At 45.0% G+C, this 23,664-nt stretch overlaps 1 protein-coding gene across 1 annotated transcript in view; it reads right to left on the bottom strand.

Moving 5' to 3' along the window:
- LOC310791606 (intermembrane lipid transfer protein VPS13C-like) overlaps positions 1 to 23,664 on the bottom strand; it is a gene marked incomplete at both ends in the record, with an annotated part of 155,036 nt that overhangs the window by 90,794 nt on the left and 40,578 nt on the right. The window contains 10 exons of the mRNA XM_083653271.1: positions 2,206 to 2,353; positions 3,356 to 3,660; positions 13,094 to 13,129; positions 13,880 to 14,047; positions 14,262 to 14,365; positions 14,823 to 14,939; positions 17,537 to 17,696; positions 22,340 to 22,465; positions 22,932 to 23,032; positions 23,353 to 23,432. Coding sequence (XP_083509397.1) covers positions 2,206 to 2,353; positions 3,356 to 3,660; positions 13,094 to 13,129; positions 13,880 to 14,047; positions 14,262 to 14,365; positions 14,823 to 14,939; positions 17,537 to 17,696; positions 22,340 to 22,465; positions 22,932 to 23,032; positions 23,353 to 23,432 — 1,345 coding nt within the window. The remainder of the gene's footprint in view (positions 1 to 2,205; positions 2,354 to 3,355; positions 3,661 to 13,093; positions 13,130 to 13,879; positions 14,048 to 14,261; positions 14,366 to 14,822; positions 14,940 to 17,536; positions 17,697 to 22,339; positions 22,466 to 22,931; positions 23,033 to 23,352; positions 23,433 to 23,664) is intronic.

The raw sequence follows: 23,664 nt of genomic DNA, 5'->3' as shown, positions 1-23,664 counted from the left end.
TTTGATAGGCGTAATAATCTCATTGGTCTTTTTTGCACTTTTTCTAGAAAGAGTGATTATTTGGCCAGAATTGAAGATTATAACTCACTAATGTTTAAAGGGGATTGGACATGTCTATGAAAATCCTGCAATGATACATTCTTGGCAAAGAGAAAAATGATTGGAGTAATGGAGGAGAAGTGGGAGATGATCAGTGTTTCTCTTTGCAGAGCATGTGGAAAGCAGAGAGGAAATGTTTGATCTTCTTAGGGGGTTATTTGAGAACAAAATGAGCTAAGAGTTAAAAGAAAAAAATGAAGTAGCTTTACCTTACTTTAAGTAATCCCTGTGTGTGGGAATTTAAGTAAGATCCCAAATCGAGGATCGATAATAAATAGCAATAAATAGGAGAGATGGGGATTGTTTGAGTGAAAATGGCATGTTTTAAGGACAAATGAGAGAAGAGAAAATAGGATTTAGAATTGGAGGTTAGTTGGATAGCCTAGTATTAGACATACCTTAATAAGTTAACAATCTGACTTTTTGTGCTAATGTATTTTTTTCATTAGCAAGGGGGGCTGTGTGGTATCTCATCTGCCCACTGTCTGCCCACTGCCTACCATAATTAGTTATACTATCTTATAGTATCTTATAGTTGTCTTTTATTCTTAAATATTAAGTTATGATGTATAAAGAACAGACTAGTACTGGCTTTTAACTAACAGAGAGAGGGGGACAACAGGATAGACATTCCGACTCCTTTAGGCCAGGGGGGAGAGAGTAGTAAATGTAGGAGACTTAAGGTTAGAACAAAAGGCTTGATTAGGATGAAGGGGAAAACAGGGGAGGTCACACCTTTACACACCGAAATGCAGGAAAGAGACTAGGAGCACATACACAAGGAGGACAGCTGTATTGTCTTTAGAGAGAGAAGAGAGAGGAGGGGGTCTCTGGGCTAGGGACTTGAAAGGGTAGAGAAAGGGGGGCTCTGGGGGGAAGAGAGGGTCCTGCAGGAGATAGGCAAATGGTCAGCTTTTGTTCAAAGACAGAAGACAGGATGGAAGAAAGATAAGGGGAAGCGAAGACAAAAGGGACTCACACACTAAAACACACTAAAACACACCCAGAGCAAGCGCACACACATCTTGGAGTAAACTTTTGATTGGACAGGGGGAGAGACAGGGAGAACAGTGAGTGGTCAGATAGAAGGGAGAGGTGGAGTCTTGGTAGGAGGGGCTGAAGAAAGTCAGAGGTTATTTAACCCAATGCAAAGCAGGGCAGGCTAGAGTTCAAACTTGATTTTTTAGACTTTCTTAGAGATTCTTAGACTTTCTTAAGACTTAGGTTATTTTCTCTCGGTGATTTCCCTGCTAGAGTCACCTTGTCCTTTTTGAATGCTGAAGTTTTCATTTCAAATAAAACCTGTTTGTTTGAGACCTCAACCATCTGCCTCTAGACTCCTTTTTCTACATATTTTTTGAAACACTGCCCACACACCGGACCTGCCTTGAGACGACACTGTAATACCAGCTTCAGTAGGAAACACCCAACTCAAGCCGTTGTCAGTCAAGTCAGAGGTCAGACGCAGAATAAACATGGTGTCAGAGTGGGTTGCACACTGAATAACTCGTGTCATTCCTTACTGCTCCGCAGGTCTGTAAATGTGGTTTAAAACAACTTAAGAGTCGGTTCACAAAGTACCTAGATGTTAGATAACCAGTCGGCTACATTTAGCGGGCGAGATGAATGCTCAAAGACCGAGTTGGATGTTGTTTTTGGTCAAGTGTATTTTCGTTAGCATCTTTTGTTTCACTGCTAGCTTGAAAGAACTAAGACCATGTGAAAGGAAGGGAAGAGTCTAGGCTACTTGTTTGTTTTATCCACATTCAGAAGATAACAACAGGAGAGTAACAGTTCCTTGAGTGAAGGAGAAGTCTCTTTTGAGTCCATGAGTTATAAGTGTAAATGCAATGAACGAATTGGTAATAGTTTTGTGGTGTAATTACTGTATCGGCCACTACCGGGTTAATCTACAGAGCTTTTAGTGTTGACTGTGTTTATTTTATATACTGTTGCTAAAGCCTCTTGGCCAGGTCATCATTCTAAATAAGAACTGGTTCTCAATTGATTTTACTTGGTTAGATCGGGTCAAATCAAATTTCAGTGTGTGGGACAGGGACAGAACAGGGTCAGAGAGTGTGTCTGTGTGTGTGTATTGACTCTTACATTCATGGACTTCAGCACTCCCTGGACCTGAACACCGGGGATCTTGGTGAACCAGGAAGCAGCCAGGTTTCTGTTGACGAGAAGCTCCAAGTTGATTGGTTGGAGAATCTCAAAGTCCGGCTGCGGGGAACCTTGATTCAGAACCGTTCTGCCAACAGAGAAAAATGATGACGAGATGAAATAATAGAGAAAGGATCTGACAGATAATCCTAAAACAAATCCAACATTTCAGAATCAGAATCAGCTTTATTGGCCAAGTATGTACACCTACAAGGACTTTGATTTGTAATGAAATGTCCACTTGGCAGGCCTGTAAGAATATCTACTTCTATCTAAAGGTTAATTTATGGTTAGTGTCCGATGTTTGCGGTGTTCACAGCATTTTATGGTAAATGCGGTACCAGCGTAGAATAAACTGTACCTCAGAGATGTCAGAGATACAGCCCACATCTGGCGTGTATGTGCGTATTTGAGACAGCTTCCGCAGACAATTCCCCCCGTGTGTATATAAAGCTGCTTTTCTCAAGTTTGTGTGTTGTGTGTTGTGTGGTCCACAGAAGCTGTGTGTGGTGTGGTCCACAGAAGCTGTGTGTGGTGTGGTCCACAGAAGCTGCCAGATGTGTGTTGTGTGGTCCACAGAAGCTGTGTGTGGTGTGTGCAGTGTTGGGGTTAACGCATTGGAAAGTAATGCAAAATCCAGTAATCACATTACAGTTAAGATTCAAACACTTATGGCATTACTTGCATTACATAAATTATTCAATTATCTGCAGGATCAGGGTTGAATCTGCAGGATTATGGAAAAGAAAACAACAAAAACAAAACAACTGGATTACACAACACAACTAGATTGGATGAGCTGGAGGAACGGAGAGGAGTGAGATGTTGTGTATGTACTTATTAGGATAGGGATTTGTGCTGATATGGGCATATGTAAGGTTTCATGTTATATCGTTAACTGGCAATTAGGTGACAATGCATCTCAGGCGATGTTGTGGAGTAACACAAAGGTAATGTAACGAGTAGTTAACAAATTACTTTCTCCAGGGAGTCATTAAGTAAGGCATTATTATTTTTTTAAGTAATGTGTAATGTCTAATATATGACTTATTTGAGTAACGACCCTAACACAACACTGGTGGTGTGGTACCTGGACAGCTTGAGCTGGGTCAGCTTGACCTCCATCTTCTCCAGCACGGCAGGCAGAGGGAAGCCTTCAGCGGGCAGCAGAGAGAAGCTGTTCCCCAGCGTGATCAGACCCAGGTCCACCACCAGGGCGTCCAGGGAGACGGAGGACTGGGGGATGAGGATGAGCGGGGCCTTCAGCCTGATGTCCATGGACAGACGGAAGCTCTTCTGGGCCAAGTCTCTGACGCTGGACGCTGCCTTCTCCGCCGCCTGGGCCGTCGCTGCACTCAGAGCCTCCTTCGCCGTCTGGAAGTTGTCCACGAACGTCTGAGGGGGCGAACGGAGCGAGCGGTGAGCGAGGAGAACTGGCAGAGCGAGCGAGACGCACCGCCGCATCAATGAACCCGTACAGGAAGTCATTCATGACGGGAGGAAGTGACGTAATTAGAGGGAGGGAGAGTCATGTGACGAGTGAGCTCACTGCCTGGAAGAACTGGCATCATGCAAACTAAACATGGGGTTACTTTTTGTGTCTTTATCATGCAGTCAAACAGAATAGGTTCGAGAGCAAAACATTCCACACTGTTTTGTTGCAAATCTAATTTTGTGATTAAAAATGTATTAATGTGAATTTAAAAAGAAATTGCGAATCAAAAAGTGTTACTTGCTGTTGAGCTGAATCTGGTGGGCGGGTCCTAGGCTGAAAGATGTAAGACACGTCCCTATTGGCCAGTCTGGATCGGAGTGACAGCTTGTCAACATCCAAAGTTAGTAAAGGAGAGAGGGAGGTTTCAAATCAATGTGCAAGTATGTTTACACATAACTTCTGTCTTAATAATAGACAGAATGTTATGTTTCAACTGCTGCATTTAGATTGATTTGGTTAACAATCTGTGATGTTATAAAATAAAGCAAAGCAAATATGTATTTCTTAACACAAATGTATTTTACTTGCAATAAAACGATTGCAGTGTTGATAGTTTTGCTCTCAAACCTATTCTGGTTGACTGCATGATAAAGACACAAAGGTAACTCCATAAATAAACAAATAAAATAAAATCTGGGCGGCCGATGGAAATGTGAACACTTGACTCCATTTTTCAAGGAAGTGAATTCACACACGCCATTATGTGGGAGTGGGGAGGGGAGGTGGTTGGTGTGTGTGTGTGTGTGTGGGGGGGGGGTAATCAGAGGGTTAAGATGGCAGTTGAGTGACAGCCAGGGCCGGCTCACCCTACAGGCGAAACAGTATCCTGCCTGGGGCGCCAGTTCGGCTAGGGCGCTGTAGCCCCTCACAAAACAACAACAAACAAACAAACAAATCGCTGGTAGGCGCCCCCTCCTTTTCTGCACAATCAGTGCCTGAAATTGGCTGCAGGATTGCGGGAATCCCGCATCTGTTTGCGCGAACCGATGTCTATTATTAGCAATTAGGCGATGGTGCAGAACGCGACATAATGTTGGACAAGCCGTTTGTCACAGACAGCATCCAGGCGCAGCGTCAGTACAGCTGCAGGCTGCAGCAGGTGAGTAGCCTACATTGTGGGTGGTGAGTGTCTGAGTTTCACAATCACTTTACCTGCCTTCTTCTCCCCGTCAAAAGTGAACCAGGAACTTACATTTTTAAAAGGCTGTATAGGCTAGGTGGCTTTAGTTTTCCTCTTTTTTAGTTTTGTTTATGTTTCACATCTGCTAGACTAGTGTTTAATGCTGATCACTTTCAGTCGTCTGGACAGAGGGAGAGAGAGAGAGAGGGAGGGAGGGAGAAGAGAAAGACGCGAGTGAAATAGCAGAGCAGATGGTGGGCGTTCAAACGTGCAAGTAACGAGCCTGCCTGCGATCCAGAGATGTGCACAGACAGTTTAGGGGGTGCAGAAGTGTGAAAAAGGGGCACCCCCTCATAATTATTTATAAAAAATAAAGTGACATACAAGTCAGGCCCGGATACCAGTGACACACTTGAAGTGCCCCCATGCTATCAATTTACATATAAATAAAAATCTCTTTATTTTCACACAATTTGAAATCACACAATTGATCAGTGAAATACTGTAATTTATAGATTCATTATGCTATAACTTATTTGTACTGATACGTATGCTTATATTAACCCAGTGGCAATGCTGGTGGTTCACGGACGTGTGTGTGTGTGTGTGTGTGGGGTAGGGGGGGGGGGGGGGGGGGGGGGCGCCAAATCAAATCTCGCCTGGGGCACCAATATGACTAGGGCCGGCCCTGGTGACAGCTGCATAGCACTTATGGAGAGAGTGAGTCTGAACGTTACATGTTGTGCATGAAAAGCATTCCTTCATTCGTGCTAAGGCAAACCATTCCTACGACGGCGTGTTAGGGCCACTGTAGGTATAAATAAATAAATAAATAAATAAATAAATAAATAAATAAATAATCGATAATGGCGCTGGAAGAGGGGGGGGTAATATTTCAGAAAAAAACCTCATAATTTCCTAGATTAAAGTCGTAAATTGAGAGGAGGGGGGGGGTAGAATATTTTCCGAGATTATAAAGTTATACATTTGCAATCCAATATTGCAAAGTGAAGCGATGTGGTTCCTTGACAAAACAAGTACAAACACAGGTTGAGTGAGAGAGGTTGAGTGAGAGATGACTCCTCCTCTATCATGGCGGCGGCGGCTGCAGCAGCCTGCGAGCACACAGCGTCGTCCAACAAATCTGTTATTGAGCATTTTGAGTGTTTTTTGCACGTTATTCCTGATCACAGCCGCGGTGAAGAATATGCGACCAGTACTGCTGGATCAGAGGATAGTTGGGGAATCAATGGAGAACTTTCCGACGTTCTACATTCCCGACGACAACGTTAAAACAAACAAACACTTCGGCTTTGGCCTTGCGGCAAGTTACGACTCGCTGTTACGGCGTAAATGGCGGCCCCTTATTGTAAAGGGAACTGATGATCGCAGGAACATAATCTCCATCTGCCTGCTGATCTCGGGCGACATCCACCCGTGCCCAGGCCCTGCACCGTTTACCGGAGGGACGCTAGAGGCTAATACATCCACACAAACTGTACATGCTAACATAGCAATCCAGCAATTAGCCTGGCTCCCACAACAGTCGGTAGCTAACGTTTTAGCATGGCTCCACTTACCCCCATCGGTCTTCGCGCGGCTAAGTGGAATTGAACCAGCGCCGGTTGTGCCGCTGGGTGGGCCTGACCATCCAACAACTACGGCGCGGGCTGAGCCCCCGCGGCCTATGACGGTGGACCTGCCGACGGGAGAGCCATCACCCTCGCCGCCGGCGAGCCTTGTTGTCGCTCCGGAGCCATCGGAGGGTGGTAACAACGACTGCCTGCCGCCAGGTAGGCCGCTAGCTAGGCCGCTAGGCAGGCCTACCGGGCCCCCGCCTGACCATCTGACATCTACGGCACGGGCCGGACCCTCGCGGCTTTCGGCGGTGCACACGGCCATCCACCCGGCTAGAGCCTACATCGGGCTGTCACCTGGCGACAGCTTAGCAGCGCCAGCTACAGCAGCGGCAGTCACAGCGCCACTTCGGCGTCCAGAGTCCATCTGCGGCGGGGACGCGCTGAGGGACCAGGCGGTCCTAGCAGCCCCAGATGGTCTACCATCACCAACCGTCTCAGCACGACCACGGGCTGAGCCCCCGTGGCCAACGCCTGCCCATCCGGCCGTCCCAGCACGACCACGGGCTGAGCCCCCGTGGCCGACGCCAGACCACCCGGCCGCCTCAGCACGACCACGGGCTGAGCCCCCGTGGCCGACACCTGTCCATCCGGCCTATGACCAGGCCAGCGGTGACATCGACCCGGCTGACGGGAACCATGACAGCCTACCCAGTTCACCCATGTTCTCCGGCGGGGCCATGCCGACGGCCAGGGGCCCAGCAGCCGGGGAACAATATCAAGAAACCACGAAGATTCCTGGCAGTCCACCCAGACTGTCTGTACCCGCGGACATGGACACGTTGTTTGCATCTAGAGGTTTGCACATGATACACCTTAACGTAAGAAGCCTCATTCATAAAATGGACGAAATTAGATTATTGTTTGCTTCAAACATAGTTGGAATAATATCTTTTTCAGAAACTTGGCTTGATAACACTATAAATGATTCTGAAATTGAGATAGAAAACTATGCTGTGATAAGAAAAGACCGAAACCGTAACGGTGGGGGTGTATGTGTGTACGTTAGATCTGATATATGTTATAATGTACGGGCAGACCTTGACCACGGCCACATCGAGGCCGTTTGGCTCGATATTATATTTCCAAACTCTAAACCCATTCTTTTCGGAGCCCTGTATAGGCCACCAGATCAAAGCCGTTTCTATGATGAATTGGAGGAGGTGTGTTTAAACTCAGTAAACTTTGGTAAAACAGAGGCGATATTGATGGGAGATTTAAACACCAATATACTGAAGAAGGATTCCTCTATTTATAAATCCTTAAGGAACTTCAGCCATCTATGCAGCATGCATCAATTGATATCCCGATTTACAAGAGTATCTACCTCCTCTCAGACCATCATAGACCTGGTACTGACATCTGACAAGTCCAAAATATCAAACAGTGGTGTCATCGAATACGGTCTTAGTGATCATTCAATGATTTTCTGCACTCGAAAAACCCGTAGATCTGTATTTAACTGTCACAGCTCAGTGAGGTCCAGGTCTCTGAAAAACTACAATACAGGGGTTCTATTAGACTTCCTGGGTAGTTTGGACTGGTCAGATGTCTTTTCTAGCTCCTCAGTGGAGGAAGCGTGGTGCTACTTTAAAACATTGTTTTTGTCTGCTGTTGATAGAATTGCTCCCCTGAAGACGTCCAGGATCAAAGCCAGGTCAGAACCCTGGGTCAACACTGACATTATTGAGGCTATAAAGGCAAGAAATGTCAGTTTTGGTCACTTTAGAAAACACAGAGATCCCGCCTCTTTCCGCATATTTAAAAAATTGCGAAATGAGGCAAATCAGCTTATTAAGAAAGCAAAGGCAAACTTCTTCAGGGAGTCTATAGCAGAAAACAAAAATAATCCTTCACAACTATGGAAAACCTTGAAACACCTAGGGCAAAACAACAGACTTAGGACAAAAACCATAAATAAGACTCTGATTATAGATGGTACAGTCACATCAGATAAAATTAAAGTTGCAGACTGCTTCAACAGGTTCTTCACCACTATAGCAGACACCCTGGTAAAGAAACTGCCGACCTTTACAGGGGTCTTTGGTGAGAGCCATGTTGATTCATTCTACAAAAAGATGAACGTTCAGCCAGATGCTTTTTCTTTTACAGAAGTGTCTGAAGGGGAGGTGCTTAAAAGACTTAAGGCCCTAAACCCATCTAAAGCAACCGGTCTTGATAACATCCCGTCCAGGTTCCTAAGAGACGCAGCTGAAGTCATCTCTTCACCTATAACGTTTATAATTAATATGTCCATAACACAAGGCCAGATTCCTCGTGAATTCAAAATTGCTAAAGTAGCCCCGCTATACAAAAAAGGAAGCAAACTGGAACCAGGAAATTATCGTCCTGTTTCAATTCTTTCTTCAATCTCTAAAGTAATCGAAAAAGTGATTTTTGATCAGATAGACAGTTATCTATCATTGCATAGTCTGCTGTATGAATTTCAATCTGGCTTTAGGAAGTCACATTCAACAGACTCCTGCTTGCTCTATTTAAACGACTTCATAAGGCAAGAGGTGGACTCTGGTAAATACTGATGGTCATGCTGGACCTTCAGAAGGCATTCGATACTGTAAACCATGATATCCTCCTGTACAAACTCAGGTCCTTGGCATTTAATGGCACCTCCCTCAAATGGGTGGGGTCTTATTTAAAGGGAAGAGAGCAGGTTACCGACGTGAACGGTACCCTGTCCTCCCCTCTCCCCCTACGGTGCGGGGTGCCCCAAGGGAGTATATTGGGTCCACTCTTTTTCATTATTTATGTAAATGATATGAAGTCGGCATGTGACTGCGACCTGTTTCTCTTTGCGGACGACTCGGCTCTCCTGGTCTCCCACAAAGAGAAAAAGGAGGTAGAACTTATCCTTAGTAATGAACTCCAGAAAGTAAGTACATGGTTAGTAGATAATAAATTATCTCTCCATCTAGGAAAAACTGAGTCAATTCTGTTGGGCTCTAACGCCAAACTTAAAAAATCCCCTGGCTTCACCATCACAGTCGACAATGTGACCGTCAAAAGCAAGGAGGAAATTACATATCTCGGCAGTATCCTGGACAGTAAAGTATCGGGAGAAAGTATGGCTTTAAAAACCATCTCCAAAATAAATCAGAAAGTGAGATTCCTGGCCAGACTTTCCTCCTTCCTAGATGTAAGTACTCTAAAAATTCTGGCGGGCGCTTTGATACAATGTCACTTTGATTATGCATGTACTTCCTGGTTCACCAGCATCACCAAGGCCCTCAAAAATAAACTTCAAATATCTCAAAACAAACTAGTACGGATGTTACACTCTCTCCATCCCAGAACCCACCTCCTGCCTGGCCATTTTTCCAGCCTCAGATGGCTCAGAGTGGAGGAAAGAGTGAACCAAATCAAGCTGTGCCTGGTCCATAAGATCTTGCATAATATGGTCCCGAAATATCTCCAAAATTATTTCACCAAGGTAAATGACGTTCATAACTACTCCACCAGAGGGAGCTCCCACAATGTTGTCCCCATTAAATTTAAGAGCTGTATGAACAAAAACTCTTTCAAATACTCAGCCGGGCTGTTGTGGAACAGCCTTCCGGACAGCCTGAAGATGATTAACACCTTGAGCAGCTTTAAAATCGCTCTCAAAATCTGGTTCATGACTGGTGCGGGTATGTAAATGTAAATATTTTTGAGTATTGTTAATTTATAGCCTGTTTAAAGTTATTTTATTGATTTTAGTCAGATTGGTTTTTTAGCCTTTTTAATGTGTTCTTTATTTTCGGGATTGGGTCCTGTTTCAAATGTCTTTTTATATTGCTTTTGTTAAAACTGTTTTAACATCTTAAATGGTTTTTTTTAATAGTCTATAGGTGGAAGTAGTTTTATGTTTCTTTATTGTTATGTCTGTTTTTATGTCGGTCTGAGTCGTCTGTCCGAGACCAAGGACCACAATGGAAACAAGTCCTCGGACTTTATTGTGTTTTTATCCTTGATGGTGATGTATGAGTGGCCTTTATATTTTTGTGTATGATGTGCTTTACTTTTGTCATTCATCGAATAAATCAATCAATCAATCAATCAATCACACACATTTCTGACTTTAATCTCCGTATTTTATTTGATTTCTTTACCTACGGTGGCCCTAATATGTCGTTATACATTCCAGACTGGAGCCTGTCAGACTGGTGTCAAACACACCGTTGGCGTTTGTTTTGACCTTCCTGGAATCCCAGGTGGGTGGGGTGGAACCACAGAACTCTCCACAGTGCACACAAAGTGCATTTCAGTGAGCCTCAGTCAGGTTGCACAAACGACACTACAGCATGACCCCATTGACCTTGTATTGGTTTGATGGCGGCTAAGTGTCTAGAGATAGTATGAGGAACAGCATTGATTGTGTCCTGAGAAAGGAATCTACCAATCAACATCATTGGTAAGTAGCAAATAGGGCTAGGGTTCCAAAAACCAGAACTATCCCTTTAATGTCCAGACTCGTATTGTCTCCATGGTAACACTTAAAATTCCATAATAGGCATTCTAAACAAATGACAAACAATGGAAGGACGTTCTGTCCATTCAGGTTCTGTGGTGCAGGGCACACAACAGGTGGTAGAAAGTTTAAGAGTATTTGAAAGTTTTATTTGAAAGACTTCAAATACTGCCACTGATAACTTGTCCTGATGTGGTCAACTCCACCCACCTGCTGCTCCAGGTAGGATAAAACAAACACACCAAAGTATTTGTGAATGCTGAGACCCGGGTCTGCTGTCCAGAACGCTGTTCAAGTCAAACAAGAGACGCCGACATGCAGTCAGGCTGCTTGAAGAAGTCAATTCTACTAAAAGAGTCTGGGTAAGAGAGCTGACTTAATGGCTGCAATGTAAATATGAAATATCATCTAAGCGAGATAACAGTTTGGTTCAAGAGCTAGATTAGCTAACTACATCGAGTATCGAGCTACAGAGATGCTCCGGCCTACATTGTCCAGACATAAGGGAACATGCTTGTTTGGTACAGTACAGACCCCAGTGAAAATCAAGATAAATAAATCAATCAATCAAGGTATCGAGAATTCGAACGATGTGACGTGAGTGATGTCTTTTCCTTCTTATTAAGTGTCTTTGAACGGATGCAGGATCCACATGCTAGCTGTCACATAGTACAATATCTCCCCCAGCCTTAGATGTGGGGCAGTTTGCTCCACAACTTGTATTGACTCGCCGAGCTGCAACGCAGCTGCTGCATCAAAAAATAGACCCGACACCGAAACTCTGGATGCAGGACGCGAGACGATGTGGCCGGAGTCAACGGTTTCCCCTATTAACAAGAACAAGAGACGAGGCTTTCACCTCGGATACGATTCTGGTGTGAAGTTAGGTGTGATGTGAGGGGCAGTGGTACAGTATCTCCCCAGGCGTAGGTGTGGTGTGAGGGGCAGTGGTAAGGTATCTCCCCAGGCTTAGGTGTGATGTGAGGGACAGTGGTAAGGTATCTCCCCAGGCTTAGGTGTGGTGTGAGGGGCAGTGGTACAGTATCTCCCCCAGGCTTAGGTGTGGTGTGAGGGGCAGTGGTACAGTATCTCCCCAGGCGTAGGTGTGGTGTGAGGGGCAGTGGTAAGGTATCTCCCCAGGCTTAGGTGTGATGTGAGGGACAGTGGTAAGGTATCTCCCCAGGCTTAGGTGTGGTGTGAGGGGCAGTGGTACAGTATCTCCCCAGGCTTAGGTGTGGTGTGAGGGGCAGTGGTAAGGTATCTCCCCAGGCTTAGGTGTGGTGTGAGGGGCAGTGGTAAGGTATCTCCCCAGGCTTAGGTGTGATGTGAGGGACAGTGGTAAGGTATCTCCCCAGGCTTAGGTGTGGTGTGAGGGGCAGTGGTACAGTATCTCCCCAGGCTTAGGTGTGATGTGAGGGGCAGTGGTAAGGTATCTCCCCAGGCTTAGGTGTGATGTGAGGGGCAGTGGTAAGGTATCTCTCCAGGCTTAGGTGTTGGTGTGAGGGGCAGTGGTACAGTATCTCCCCCAGGCTTAGGTGTGATGTGAGGGGCAGTGGTAAGGTATCTCCCCAGGCTTAGGTGTGATGTGAGGGGCAGTGGTAAGGTATCTCTCCAGGCTTAGGTGTGGTGTGAGGGGCAGTGGTACAGTATCTCCCCCAGGCTTAGGTGTGATGTGAGGGGCAGTGGTAAGGTATCTCCCCAGGCTTAGGTGTGATGTGAGGGGCAGTGGTACAGTATCTCCCCCAGGCTTAGGTGTGGTGTGAGGGGCAGTGGTAAGGTATCTCCCCAGGCTTAGGTGTGATGTGAGGGACAGTGGTAAGGTATCTCCCCAGGCTTAGGTGTGGTGTGAGGGGCAGTGGTAAGGTATCTCTCCAGGCTTAGGTGTTGGTGTGAGGGGCAGTGGTAAGGTATCTCCCCAGGCTTAGGTGTGGTGTGAGGGGCAGTGGTAAGGTATCTCCCCCCAGGCTTAGGTGTTGGTGTGAGGGGCAGTGGTAAGGTATCTCCCCCCAGGCTTAGGTGTGGTGTGAGGGGCAGTGGAGCCACTGGGTCAAGCTGCAAAGCAAACAGATTGAATGCAGATCAGAGCTGCATGCCGTGACCTGCTGTACCTCATCAGCTGGTGGATACTGACAGCTAAACCAAGCCTAGAGAGAACGAGACACATTCAGAGAAGACATGAGAAAGAAGAAGACAGAGACATAGAAGCCATTTTCCCACATGCGCTTTGTACCGCTAAATGACCGGAACGTGGTCCTCCACAGTCCTCCTCCTCCTTCAGTCACAGCCCGACAGGGACACAGATGAAGCAAATGCACAAAGCGAAATGTGGAAGTATTTTGCTTACATTGCCGACAGCGAAGGCAAGCCCGGACACATCAAACGAAGCCAGTCTGTAAAAAGTGCTTCAACGCGACGCAGGTGAACGGATAAACAAGCAAACTTATTTCACCATCAGAGTTTTGCCGACACGTCACTCCCCACCCGCTCTGCAGTGCCGCCCCGCCTCCCAACATACAGGCAATTTCGCTGCTAGATTCCCACATGCGAGAGCCAAGGTGTGAAGGGAAATGTCCGATATTGACTTACAGGTAATTTTCCGGTACGCATGTGGGAAAACGGCTATAGAAACACAGCTTCCACATTCAGCTCAGAACAGCTCAGGGTGGAGACCAGGTTTAACATTAAGCTTAGTGTACTGAAGACATCACAACAAGCTTCCGTTCAGATACATCTAACAACATGAGAACAGCAATCCTGTGAAGCTAAATGAGAGACAGACAAGCAGAAGTATATTCCCTCCATACAAGCTCAATAATTATATTGTGAAATCATCAGAGACTAGGGAGCTGTATCAGGATACAAAACAGCAAACTAGTCTCTGAGCGGTCGCTCACCAGCAGTGACATGAGGAAGGCGTGGCGGTAAAGGATCCTGATGCAGCCCAGACGCAGCGTCACCGCTCCGTCCAACGCCGACATGTCGCTGTAGCCCCGCCCCTCCGTCGCCCCGGGAAACAGACACAACTTAAAGCTGAACACCTCCTCGCCCATGATGGACACCGCCTGGAGGAGAGAAGAGGAACTACTCTCAACTACAAGTGGTATCAACAGCACTGATAATAACAATACAGATAATAATAAGAATAAGAATAAGAATAAGAATAAGAATAAGAAATATATGTTATTATTATTATTATTATTATTATGAACATCTAACATGGGAACAAAACAATATAATTTCTGATCAAATGAATATGAAGACGAGATGGATTTGTACCTTTTTGTGAATGGTGTTGGGGTCGACATCCGTGACCACGATGTCTCTGAGGCGAGCAAACACCTCCGTCTCTTTAGAGCGGACCAGGACCGAGGCGTCGATACCTGCAGACAGGTTTTATTCATTCACAATTCACTGTGTGAGTGTTGTAAAGGGACCATTCACCCAAAAACCAAAAACACATATGGAGATATCGGCCGTAGAGATGTCGGCCTTCTCTCCAATACAATGGAACTGGATGAGTTTCAGCTTGTCGTGCTCAAAGCAAAAAAAGTTGAAAAACTCAACAGCAATGTCTCTTTCCAGAAGTCACGACCCGGTTAGTCAAGATCTTGTTGTGAGCAGTTTCATGTAGGAACTATTTTGTTTCGACCAAACTACAGTAGCCTACACCCGCTAGCTGCTTGTGTATTGGAGAGAAGGCAGAGATCTTTATGGCAGACATTTCTCAAACTTGGCAACTCACACCAAAATGATCTAGATGGATAAATCGCACTAGAGGTAAGAGGAAAAACATGGATTTTGGATTTTGCGTTGGGAAATAAAAAACAAAGTTGGTACCTTGGACTCTGATGTCGGCGATGCTGCGGCGGTCGTCACAGACTTCCACATGGAAACATCCCAACATGGCGAACAGCTTGAAGCTGAACACGCTGCCGTCTGCCGAGCCTTTAGACACTGCAGGAGAGACCAGGACACCTTATAATGAGCCTTTAGACACTGCAGGAGAGACCAGGACACCTTATAATGAGCCTTTAGACACTGCAGGAGAGACCAGGACACCTTATAATGAGCCTTTAGACACTGCAGGAGAGACCATGACACCTTATAATGATCAGAATCAGAATCAGAATCAGCTTTATTGGCCAAGTATGTACACATACAAGGAAATTGGCTCCGGTTCGCTTAACTCTCAATGTACTCTCACACACAAGACAAAGGAAAGAAAGAAAAAGTCTGCTCAGGCTAAAACAAACAAGAATCACAAATGATAATTAAACATGAACTATATACAATGCAATAATAATGAGTGTATGAAAGCGCGTCTATATTGAAAGTAGGGGTGGGTAGTAGTATCGCAATATTTTGCCTGACGATATTGTATCGATATTGCTTTTTTTTTTCTTTTTTTTTGCAGGCCATGCCATGCCACCGGGCTGCTATGAACTTTCATTCCAAGGCCAGCAGTAAACAAACGGTAGCATATTTTCCATTTTGTTTTAACAGTAACAGTTTTGTCATAACAGTAATTTACAAATTCCCCAGTTACTGAATGGGCTGTACAAGATGTTTTGTGCAAGTGAAGTGAAGTTGCATTGTTCAAAAACGACCTAAGTACAGTAGTCCACACACACATCCAGTTAAGGTGGACTGTAAGTAGACTGTAACAAACAGTTCAGTTTGTCAGGTGCATGCAACTATGACATGACTTTATGAAAGTTGTTGGTCTGTCTACTTGACAATGTTGCTGCAATAAAATGGTTGAAGTCAGATGTACAGACTGGAAAATTGTTATATAAACCAGATGTTGACAAAGTTTTCCTTTGGGGACATCATTTGCAGTTAAAAAAGTAAGAAATCGCAATATATCGAAATATCGCAATATCCAATATATCGCAATATTCAATATATCGCAATATCGGCGATATCGCAATATCGCAATACTATCGTATCGTGACTCAAGTATCGTTTTAGTATCGTATCGTGGGCATCTGGTGATTCCCACCCCTAATTGAAAGTGTGTGTATGAAAGGAATATATGTACAGTATATTTAAGCAATATATCACGAGAGCAAGTGTGTTGTGGTGAATATATCCCCCTGATCAGTTGTTATCCCACGAGGCCGCAGGCCGAGTGGGATAACAACTGATCAGGGGGATATATTCCACAACACACGCTGCTCGAGTGCTATATTGCTTTTATAAAAGGGTTCCAAGTATAATAATATAATAATAATAACACTATAAGTCCGACTGGCATGGTATTCTGAGAGTCAGTTGAAACACTACTGTAAGGCGGGACCTCTAGCAAGAAGATAGACCTGCGGGTGATTTGATTGGATCGTTCTGGAGACTGAAGTCGACATTGGCCAATCCTGGCGCTTGCTGCGAACCTGAGAGCTTTTTGCAAAGTCCGACACCAGAGCTGTACCAAGTAACGTTACGTCTTATTTAGAGATGCGGGGTTAAGAGTGAGGGCGCGCGAGAGAGGGGTTAAGACATTAGCCCGCGTCTATTCTTGTACAAAACATCATTTTCTGCGAAGTATTAGTAAAGTTATAAGCGAAGATCGATTCACAAGGATCTGAAAGGTGTCTCCGCCATTTTGTTTTCAAAGCCTTTTAGTAAGAGAGTTGCACCATCATGCGTCCATAATGACTCATTGTACAAAGACTTGAAGCATACTCAGGTTGCATTCTCAGGGCTTGCCCGACACCAACTAACGTTACGGGGTTAAATGCGGGGTTAAATGCGGAGTTAACAGCCTTTCTTTTGCAAAGAAGACATTAGCCCGCATCTATTCTTGTACAAAACATCATTTTCTGCGAAGTATTAGTAAAGTTATAAGCGAAGATCGATTCACAAGGATCTGACAGCTGTCTCCGCCATTTTTTTTTCTACGTTGTCATTTGAGGTAAGCCTTATTATTACTCTCTTAGTAAGAGAGTTGCCATGGCAACCAATAACCCATGGCCATGGGTTATTGAACTCGGTTACTGGAATTATACAATGGCTGTGAACCAATCAGATTGCTTGATTTGAGAGAGCCATTTTATAAATGGATATATACAGTTATAGGCAGTTTTTAATATAGGCAGTATTAATACAGTTAATTACGTGTATAAATAAGCAACATGTATACATATATACACAGGGGTAGGTGATACAGGTTACTCCACATTGGGTGTTCAAGCTTGCAAGGTGTTCAAAGTGATCAGAGTGAAGTCCTGAGTATCCACTACTCACTTCCTCCAGGAAATTGACATTTTGCGACCACAATAATTAATGCAAATTCAACCAACCTTGCAAATGTTTCAAAATACCTGTGATTCTTTCAGCAAAAATGACAACAGGTTCCTCAACTTGTAATTTTTTCCAGTTCCCGCAATTTTACCACAAAAATTGAAATTTTTGAGAAAAGTTGCCATTAGATCACCGCCAAAAAATCACGCAAAACTTCATTTTTGATCGCAACAATCACAAAAAAGTCCTGGAGGGACTGATTACTGTTATGAGCTATTAAAGTTAGCGGTGTGGAGCTGGTGTGTTCTGACCTGTCCGGCCCGCTCCGGCCCGCTCTGGCTGCTTGGCCCCTTCCCCAGCCTCTCTGTCCCATGCCGCCGCGAGCTGAGGAGGCACCACGCTGCTCAGGAAGCTGAAGGTGGACAGCAAGGCTCTGGTGTGGAGGAGGACATCCAGGGAGGAGAACTCAACCTGGGACGACACACAGCAACCAGGTCTAACCAGGTCCAACCAGGTCTAACCAGGTCCAACAAGGTCTAACAATATCCAACTAGGTGTAACAAGATCCACCCAGGTCTGAATCAAATCTATATAGATATTTAACTAAAACCAGCTCATAGTTAACACATTCACTGCCAGACGTTTTTTTTTTACTGTAGGTAGGTTCTGCCAGAGGGTTTTTTTGAGGATTCTGGCTCATCTTTCAAGACCCGAGGATTCTTTTCTGCTAAGATTTTGTGAACACACAATATCTCAAAAGAACTAATAGAATGTGTGCTTTCTCTGTCTAAAAGAGTTAGTTTGTAGAGTTAGTAGTTATGTAAGCATTAGCAGTTGAATACAGCATGGTTTCAGCGTCAGAAAAATTATTCAGAGATAAACGGCTTTTTGTGAAATTCGATAGAACAGTCACTTTAACCATTCATTTTTGCCATCAGTAAGACGTCAGACATCTAAACAATAGTTTTGAACAGTAATTTCCTCCATAACAGCAGGAAACTCCCCTCTGCTTCCAACTCCTCCCTCCGTGTGTGTTCTCCTCCTGCCTCCCTGGCTCTGCAGCGGGCGTGTCACAACGAAGTTGCTGCTGCTGCTGTGCCTGTTTGCGCGGCCGCTCTTTGAGGAAGTCTGGGTGGACTCGCTCGTTTCGTGGAGTTTTGGTTGAGAGCTTTGATGAAGCTTTTGCGATTCTGGTCATATTTATGCTGCGTGTTTCAAAGTGTGCATCCAATCTATTCTTGGAACCCCCCACCGTTGCCACCGCTGTGCATCAGCGTGAAAGTGAAAGCGTTTTCGCCATCAATTTTACAGTATGAGAACGGCTTCCTCTCGCTTTTCCCTCCAGTTTTGGGTCGCCTCTTTCTACTGTGGAGAGACATGTCGCCACTCAGTGGGTCGGTAAAATAGATTATACACATTCAATACCTCCAATTCTGGTGTAGGAGACGTAAAAGGGTTAGATCAACGTCCCACCGTCAAAAAAAAAAAAAAAAATTTTTTGACGTATTAACACATTCACTGCCAGCCTTTTTTTTTTTTACTGTAGGTAGCTTTTGCCAGAGGGTTTTTTTGAGGATTCTGGCTCATTTTACAAGAGCCAAAGATAATTTTCTGCTTGGAGTTTGTCAACACAAAGTTCACAAAAGTACTAATAGAATGTGTGCTTTCTCTGTCTAAAAGAGTTAGTTTGTAGAGTTAGTAGTTATGTAGATATTAGCCGTTGAGTACAGCATGGTTTCAGCGTCTGAGACAAAAAGCTGAGATAATCGCAGTTTTGTGAAATTCAATATCAAACAGTCACTTTAACCATTTATTTTTGGCATCAGTGAGACATCAGACATAAACAATATAGTTCTGAACAGTAATTTCCTCCATAGCAGCACCCGCACCCCCTCTCCTTACAACTCCTCCCTCCGTGGGCGTGTCTCCGTGTTTGTCAGTCACAAGCCAGTCTCTCCTGCCTGTCTGAGCAGTGAGCAGCAGCCTCTCTCTGGCGGTCCCTCGTCGGCGAGCCTGGATGTGGCTTAATCCGTTCTTGGATTTTCGGTTGAGAGCTTTGACGAAGCCTTGTGTGACTCTAGGCTTATGCTGCGCGCTTCAAAGTGTGCTTTCCACCCAGTCCACCTGTGGAAGCCCCGACCGCCGTGCGCCCGTGTGAAAGGTTTTCGCCTACAGTATGAGAATGAGGCTCGTTCGCTTCTGGGTCCTCGGTTGAGCTCAGCTGGAATGCGTGCGTTTCTGGCCAAACAACACTCAATAGTCTGAGCACCGTCGCCACTCAGTGGGTCGGCGGAATGGATTGCACACGCCCGGCGGCTCTAACAGTATAATAGAAGATGCAAAAGGGCCAGATCAAGGATCCACCGTCAAAAAAAAAAAACGATTTTTTTGACGTATCCATACGTCGCTGGCAGTTAACGGTTGGATTCTGCTTGACGTATGCATACGTCGCTGGCAGTTAACGTGTTAATACGTCATTGGCAGTGAACCGTTGGATTATTTTTGACGGATTAATACGTCATTGGCAGTGAACGTGTTAAAGTAAAACATGCAGCATTTTTCATGATCAGTGGCACTTATCCGTCAGACTGGTCTCCCTCCTCAAGCTGAAGCTAACACGTTATGAACACGTTGGGTTTGCAGACCCATTAAGATTAAACAATAAAACAGAAAAATCAAAAGCTATTATCCAATCGTCCAACAAATGTATTTTATTATAGTGAATTAACTTGTTACAAGCTTTGTGAACTGAGTTTGTCATATATTCCATATATACATTAAATGTCTCTTTGCATCCAAGAACGTGAAATTAAATAACTTGAAAGATAATCTAAATTAAGAAGTTGCCTATACCTGCAACAAGCCAAACGCTAAGTTCACACGGAGAACATACGCCTTGCCTTGCCTCAACCCACGCCTACGCCTGCAGACCTTGAGCTGGGCGTGAACCTATTACACGCTTTTGCGATCACACCGCACGCCTATTCCACGCTGAACCTGAGCCGAGTCACAAGCACCTCTCCTCTGTCCCGACTGTATTTTTTCACGTGTGGTCCAGAATTATCATGGGTAGGTCAAATAAATCTGATAGGCTATATTTAATGTTCTATTGATGCTGGATATGTATAACCAGGTCTGACTCTGACTTTTTAGAGAGGTAATCTTGCAAGAATATGTGCTGACACAACAACATTGTCCATCTTGCTTCTTCGGTCGCTATTCTCTCTCCTGAATATGTGTTTGCCAACGGGGAGAAAGCCCCACGTGATAGCCACACGTCAATCTCTCTCTCTCTCTCTGCTCAAGACTGTTGTAGTAACTCCATTTTATTTTGAAATTCAGTTGACTTTGCCATTTCCCACGGATATTGTCGTGTTTTTCTTTCATGGATTGACAGAAGAAGCCTGCCTGCACGCGCCTAGTCGGCTTGAAAATAGAACTCACGCCTAAACGATAAAATCGGCAAGGCACAGGCAAGGCGTGGGTACACGCAGGGTTCACGCTCAGGCGCCCGGTGTACACAGCCTCGTTGACTATTTAAAAACGTGGGTAAAGGCAAGGCGTAGGCAAGGCTTGGGTCACCGGTGTGAACTAAGCCAAAGATGAGATGTGCAGTCAGTCAAACTTTATAGCCTATATTTTCTGAAGTAGTCCATTACAACGATGACGAGGGACTGCAGCTGGTTGACACGGGGGCATCCAACTCGCTTTCAGAACGGACTTATAGCCTACTTCACAAGATGAGAATATTTGCCTTACTTTAAACAGAAGGGCAAAGGTAAGAATATTAGCCTTGTGTTACCTGTAGCCTACATCTGAGAACGAAATCGCTTGTTGCGTGTTGCGAGCTTTGAGATGATGCGCGATAGGCATATTTATGCTGAAATGATGTTGACATTAATGGCTAAATTAACGAACATAATAATAAGCTTTACAACCTGTAGAGGACTTCTCTGTCGCTGCGAAAATTCTCACAATACGGCCGTGGCAGTTTCTTCATGATCAGCGCTCCACTACATGTGCAAAGCAAAAGCGATTCTTATCAACCCAACTTTTCCTCGCTGTGGCGGCTTCTTATGGCTGGTTGGATCTCGTTCTGGACCATCGTTAGGCCTACATAAAAATAACTGGCTGAGGGACGTCTGCGTTGACATTTCGGTCTCTTGGGTCAATCCAAAGGGCTGTCAGCTGCGAGGCCTGTCGGGCGCGGGATGCTGAACAGCTGCAGCGTGCGCATGGAGCGTCTGCTGTATTTTTTCTTCGTCCCCAGCCCCCCAACCACTCAACATAACAGCGGGGCGAAAATATATAATATTTAAGTCTATATTTAAGTTGTAGCTTATGGCAACATCACTGGTCACACAATATTGGGCTATTTTATATAGCCTAATGGATTTATTTATTTGGCATTTCCAACCGGCTACTTGAGTTGGCGACCTTTTAATTTGCCGGCCCACGGCAACAAATACCGGCTAAAAGCCGGCAATTACCGGCTAACGGAATCCCTGGTCTGGATGCTCCAAGTCTGATTTGTGTCACTTGTCCCAAACCACATATGGAGGTAGTTTCCAATCTGCTTCAAATGTGCTTTTGACTGATGTGTCTTCAGTGCGGACATGCAGATCCACCAAATCTGATTTGAACGTCACTCACAACACATCATCAAATGCTTCTGCGCAGGAAAACCACGTTAACAACGTACATATTTACTGACGCCCACGTCGTTACCATAGCAACCCATGCAGATAGGCTGTTTAGGTCTGGACACACAGATCCGACATGACAATCAGATTTGTGGCAGTGCGGACACACTCCCAAATCAGATTTGGGAAACCAATCAAGATAATGATGATTAATGACTTTATCAGCAAATCGGATTTGCCTGTAATGTGAACATGGCCAGAGATTGAGACAGACTTTTTATTTGTATTTTTTTTACCAACACTGCACCACGTGATGACTGGCTGACGTCGACTCGACTTTATTGATAGAAACGTCGACTTGAAAAAATCAGGAGGCGTGCAACCCCTAGTGTGTGTGTGTGTAGGTGTGTCTGCGTGTGTGTGTGTGTGTGTGTGTGTGTGTGTGTACCTGGTGTGTCACAGTAGGCCCACATGGTGCAGGTAGGCTGTGAGGTTCATGTTGTAGGTTCTCAGCTGGCCCTCGGCTCCCAGCTGAGACACGCTGAGGGCCAGCAGGTTCTGCTCCTCACAGGCCTGCCGGGTGAGCTGCAGCCGAACCTGCACACACACACACACACACACACAATGTCACGGTACCAATAATTCAGTAGTCGGTACCGGTACTAGTGAATTTCCACGGTACTCGGTACCAATTTCGGTACCACGGTAAAAAGACTGATATTTCTTCAACATATTGTCCTTTATTAAAGTATGCAACCATTTCCAATGAACAAATGGCATGTAGCCTTCAACTTTAAAACAAAACAATGTGCTTCTGCTTACTTCTTACATTCAACTCTGTATGGCAGTGAGTGCACAGTGCAACACCAGTGGCATGTAGCCCTCAAGTATTGTTTATTGAATAAATAAAGAAACTATACCCTCGGTACCATGCAAAAACAGGTACCGAAGTACCGAAAACAATGTAGTACAGACTAAGTACTGAAGTACCGAAAACCGTGACAACACTAACACACACACACACACACACATACACACACACACACACAGTGAACCGACACACCGACTTGACTTCGAACTTGAAGTGCAGGTCGATGAGCTCCTCCAGCGCTGATCTCTGCTGCTCGTCGTCCATGGACCTCTCACTGGTGTCTTCATCTGAATCTGACAGACAAACACATTAGTCAAGAACATGACACAAACTGACACAAACACTGATGAAAAACCCACTCAACTGAAAAAAGAAAACGTTTGACAAAGACAAACCAACAAAAATTACCTAATTACCTAAGAACTGACCCCCAAAAAGGATAAATAAAATGTACTATGTTATTCTATACAATTATATACTGTGTGTGTGTCTATCACAGGCATGCAGACAGACATTCTGGTGCCTGCCAGGTTCAGGGCAGTCTTGTCTTTACATAAGAATGTCTTTATCAAACGGGTGTTGATTGACGGATGTTAAAGTAACCAATCAGCACCCATCTGTGTCCATGGCGACCAGTAGGGCGGGGGGGAGGCTGAGCATGCGGGACTGGATCTCCGGCGCCAGAGGCAGAACCTGCAGGAGAAGCACAGGTTCAAACATCAGAGACATTCTCTCAGTGAATGTTCATTTTTGTTCTTCTGAAAACTCCTCTGGGGGAGGAGCCTGTGTGTACAGAACCAGGCATACCTTGGCGGTTGGGGGAGGAGCCTGTGTGTACAGAACCAGGCATACCTTGGCGGTTGGGGGTGGAGCCTGTGTGTACAGAACCAGGCATACCTTGGCGGTTGGGGAGGAGCCTGTATGG

This window comes from Poromitra crassiceps, assembly GCF_964638095.1.
Source record: "Poromitra crassiceps genome assembly, chromosome: 16".
Classification (NCBI taxonomy): Eukaryota; Metazoa; Chordata; class Actinopteri; order Beryciformes; family Melamphaidae; genus Poromitra; species Poromitra crassiceps.
The sequence above is the reverse complement of the archived record's forward strand: the minus strand, read 5'-3'. Positions and strand labels throughout refer to the sequence as shown.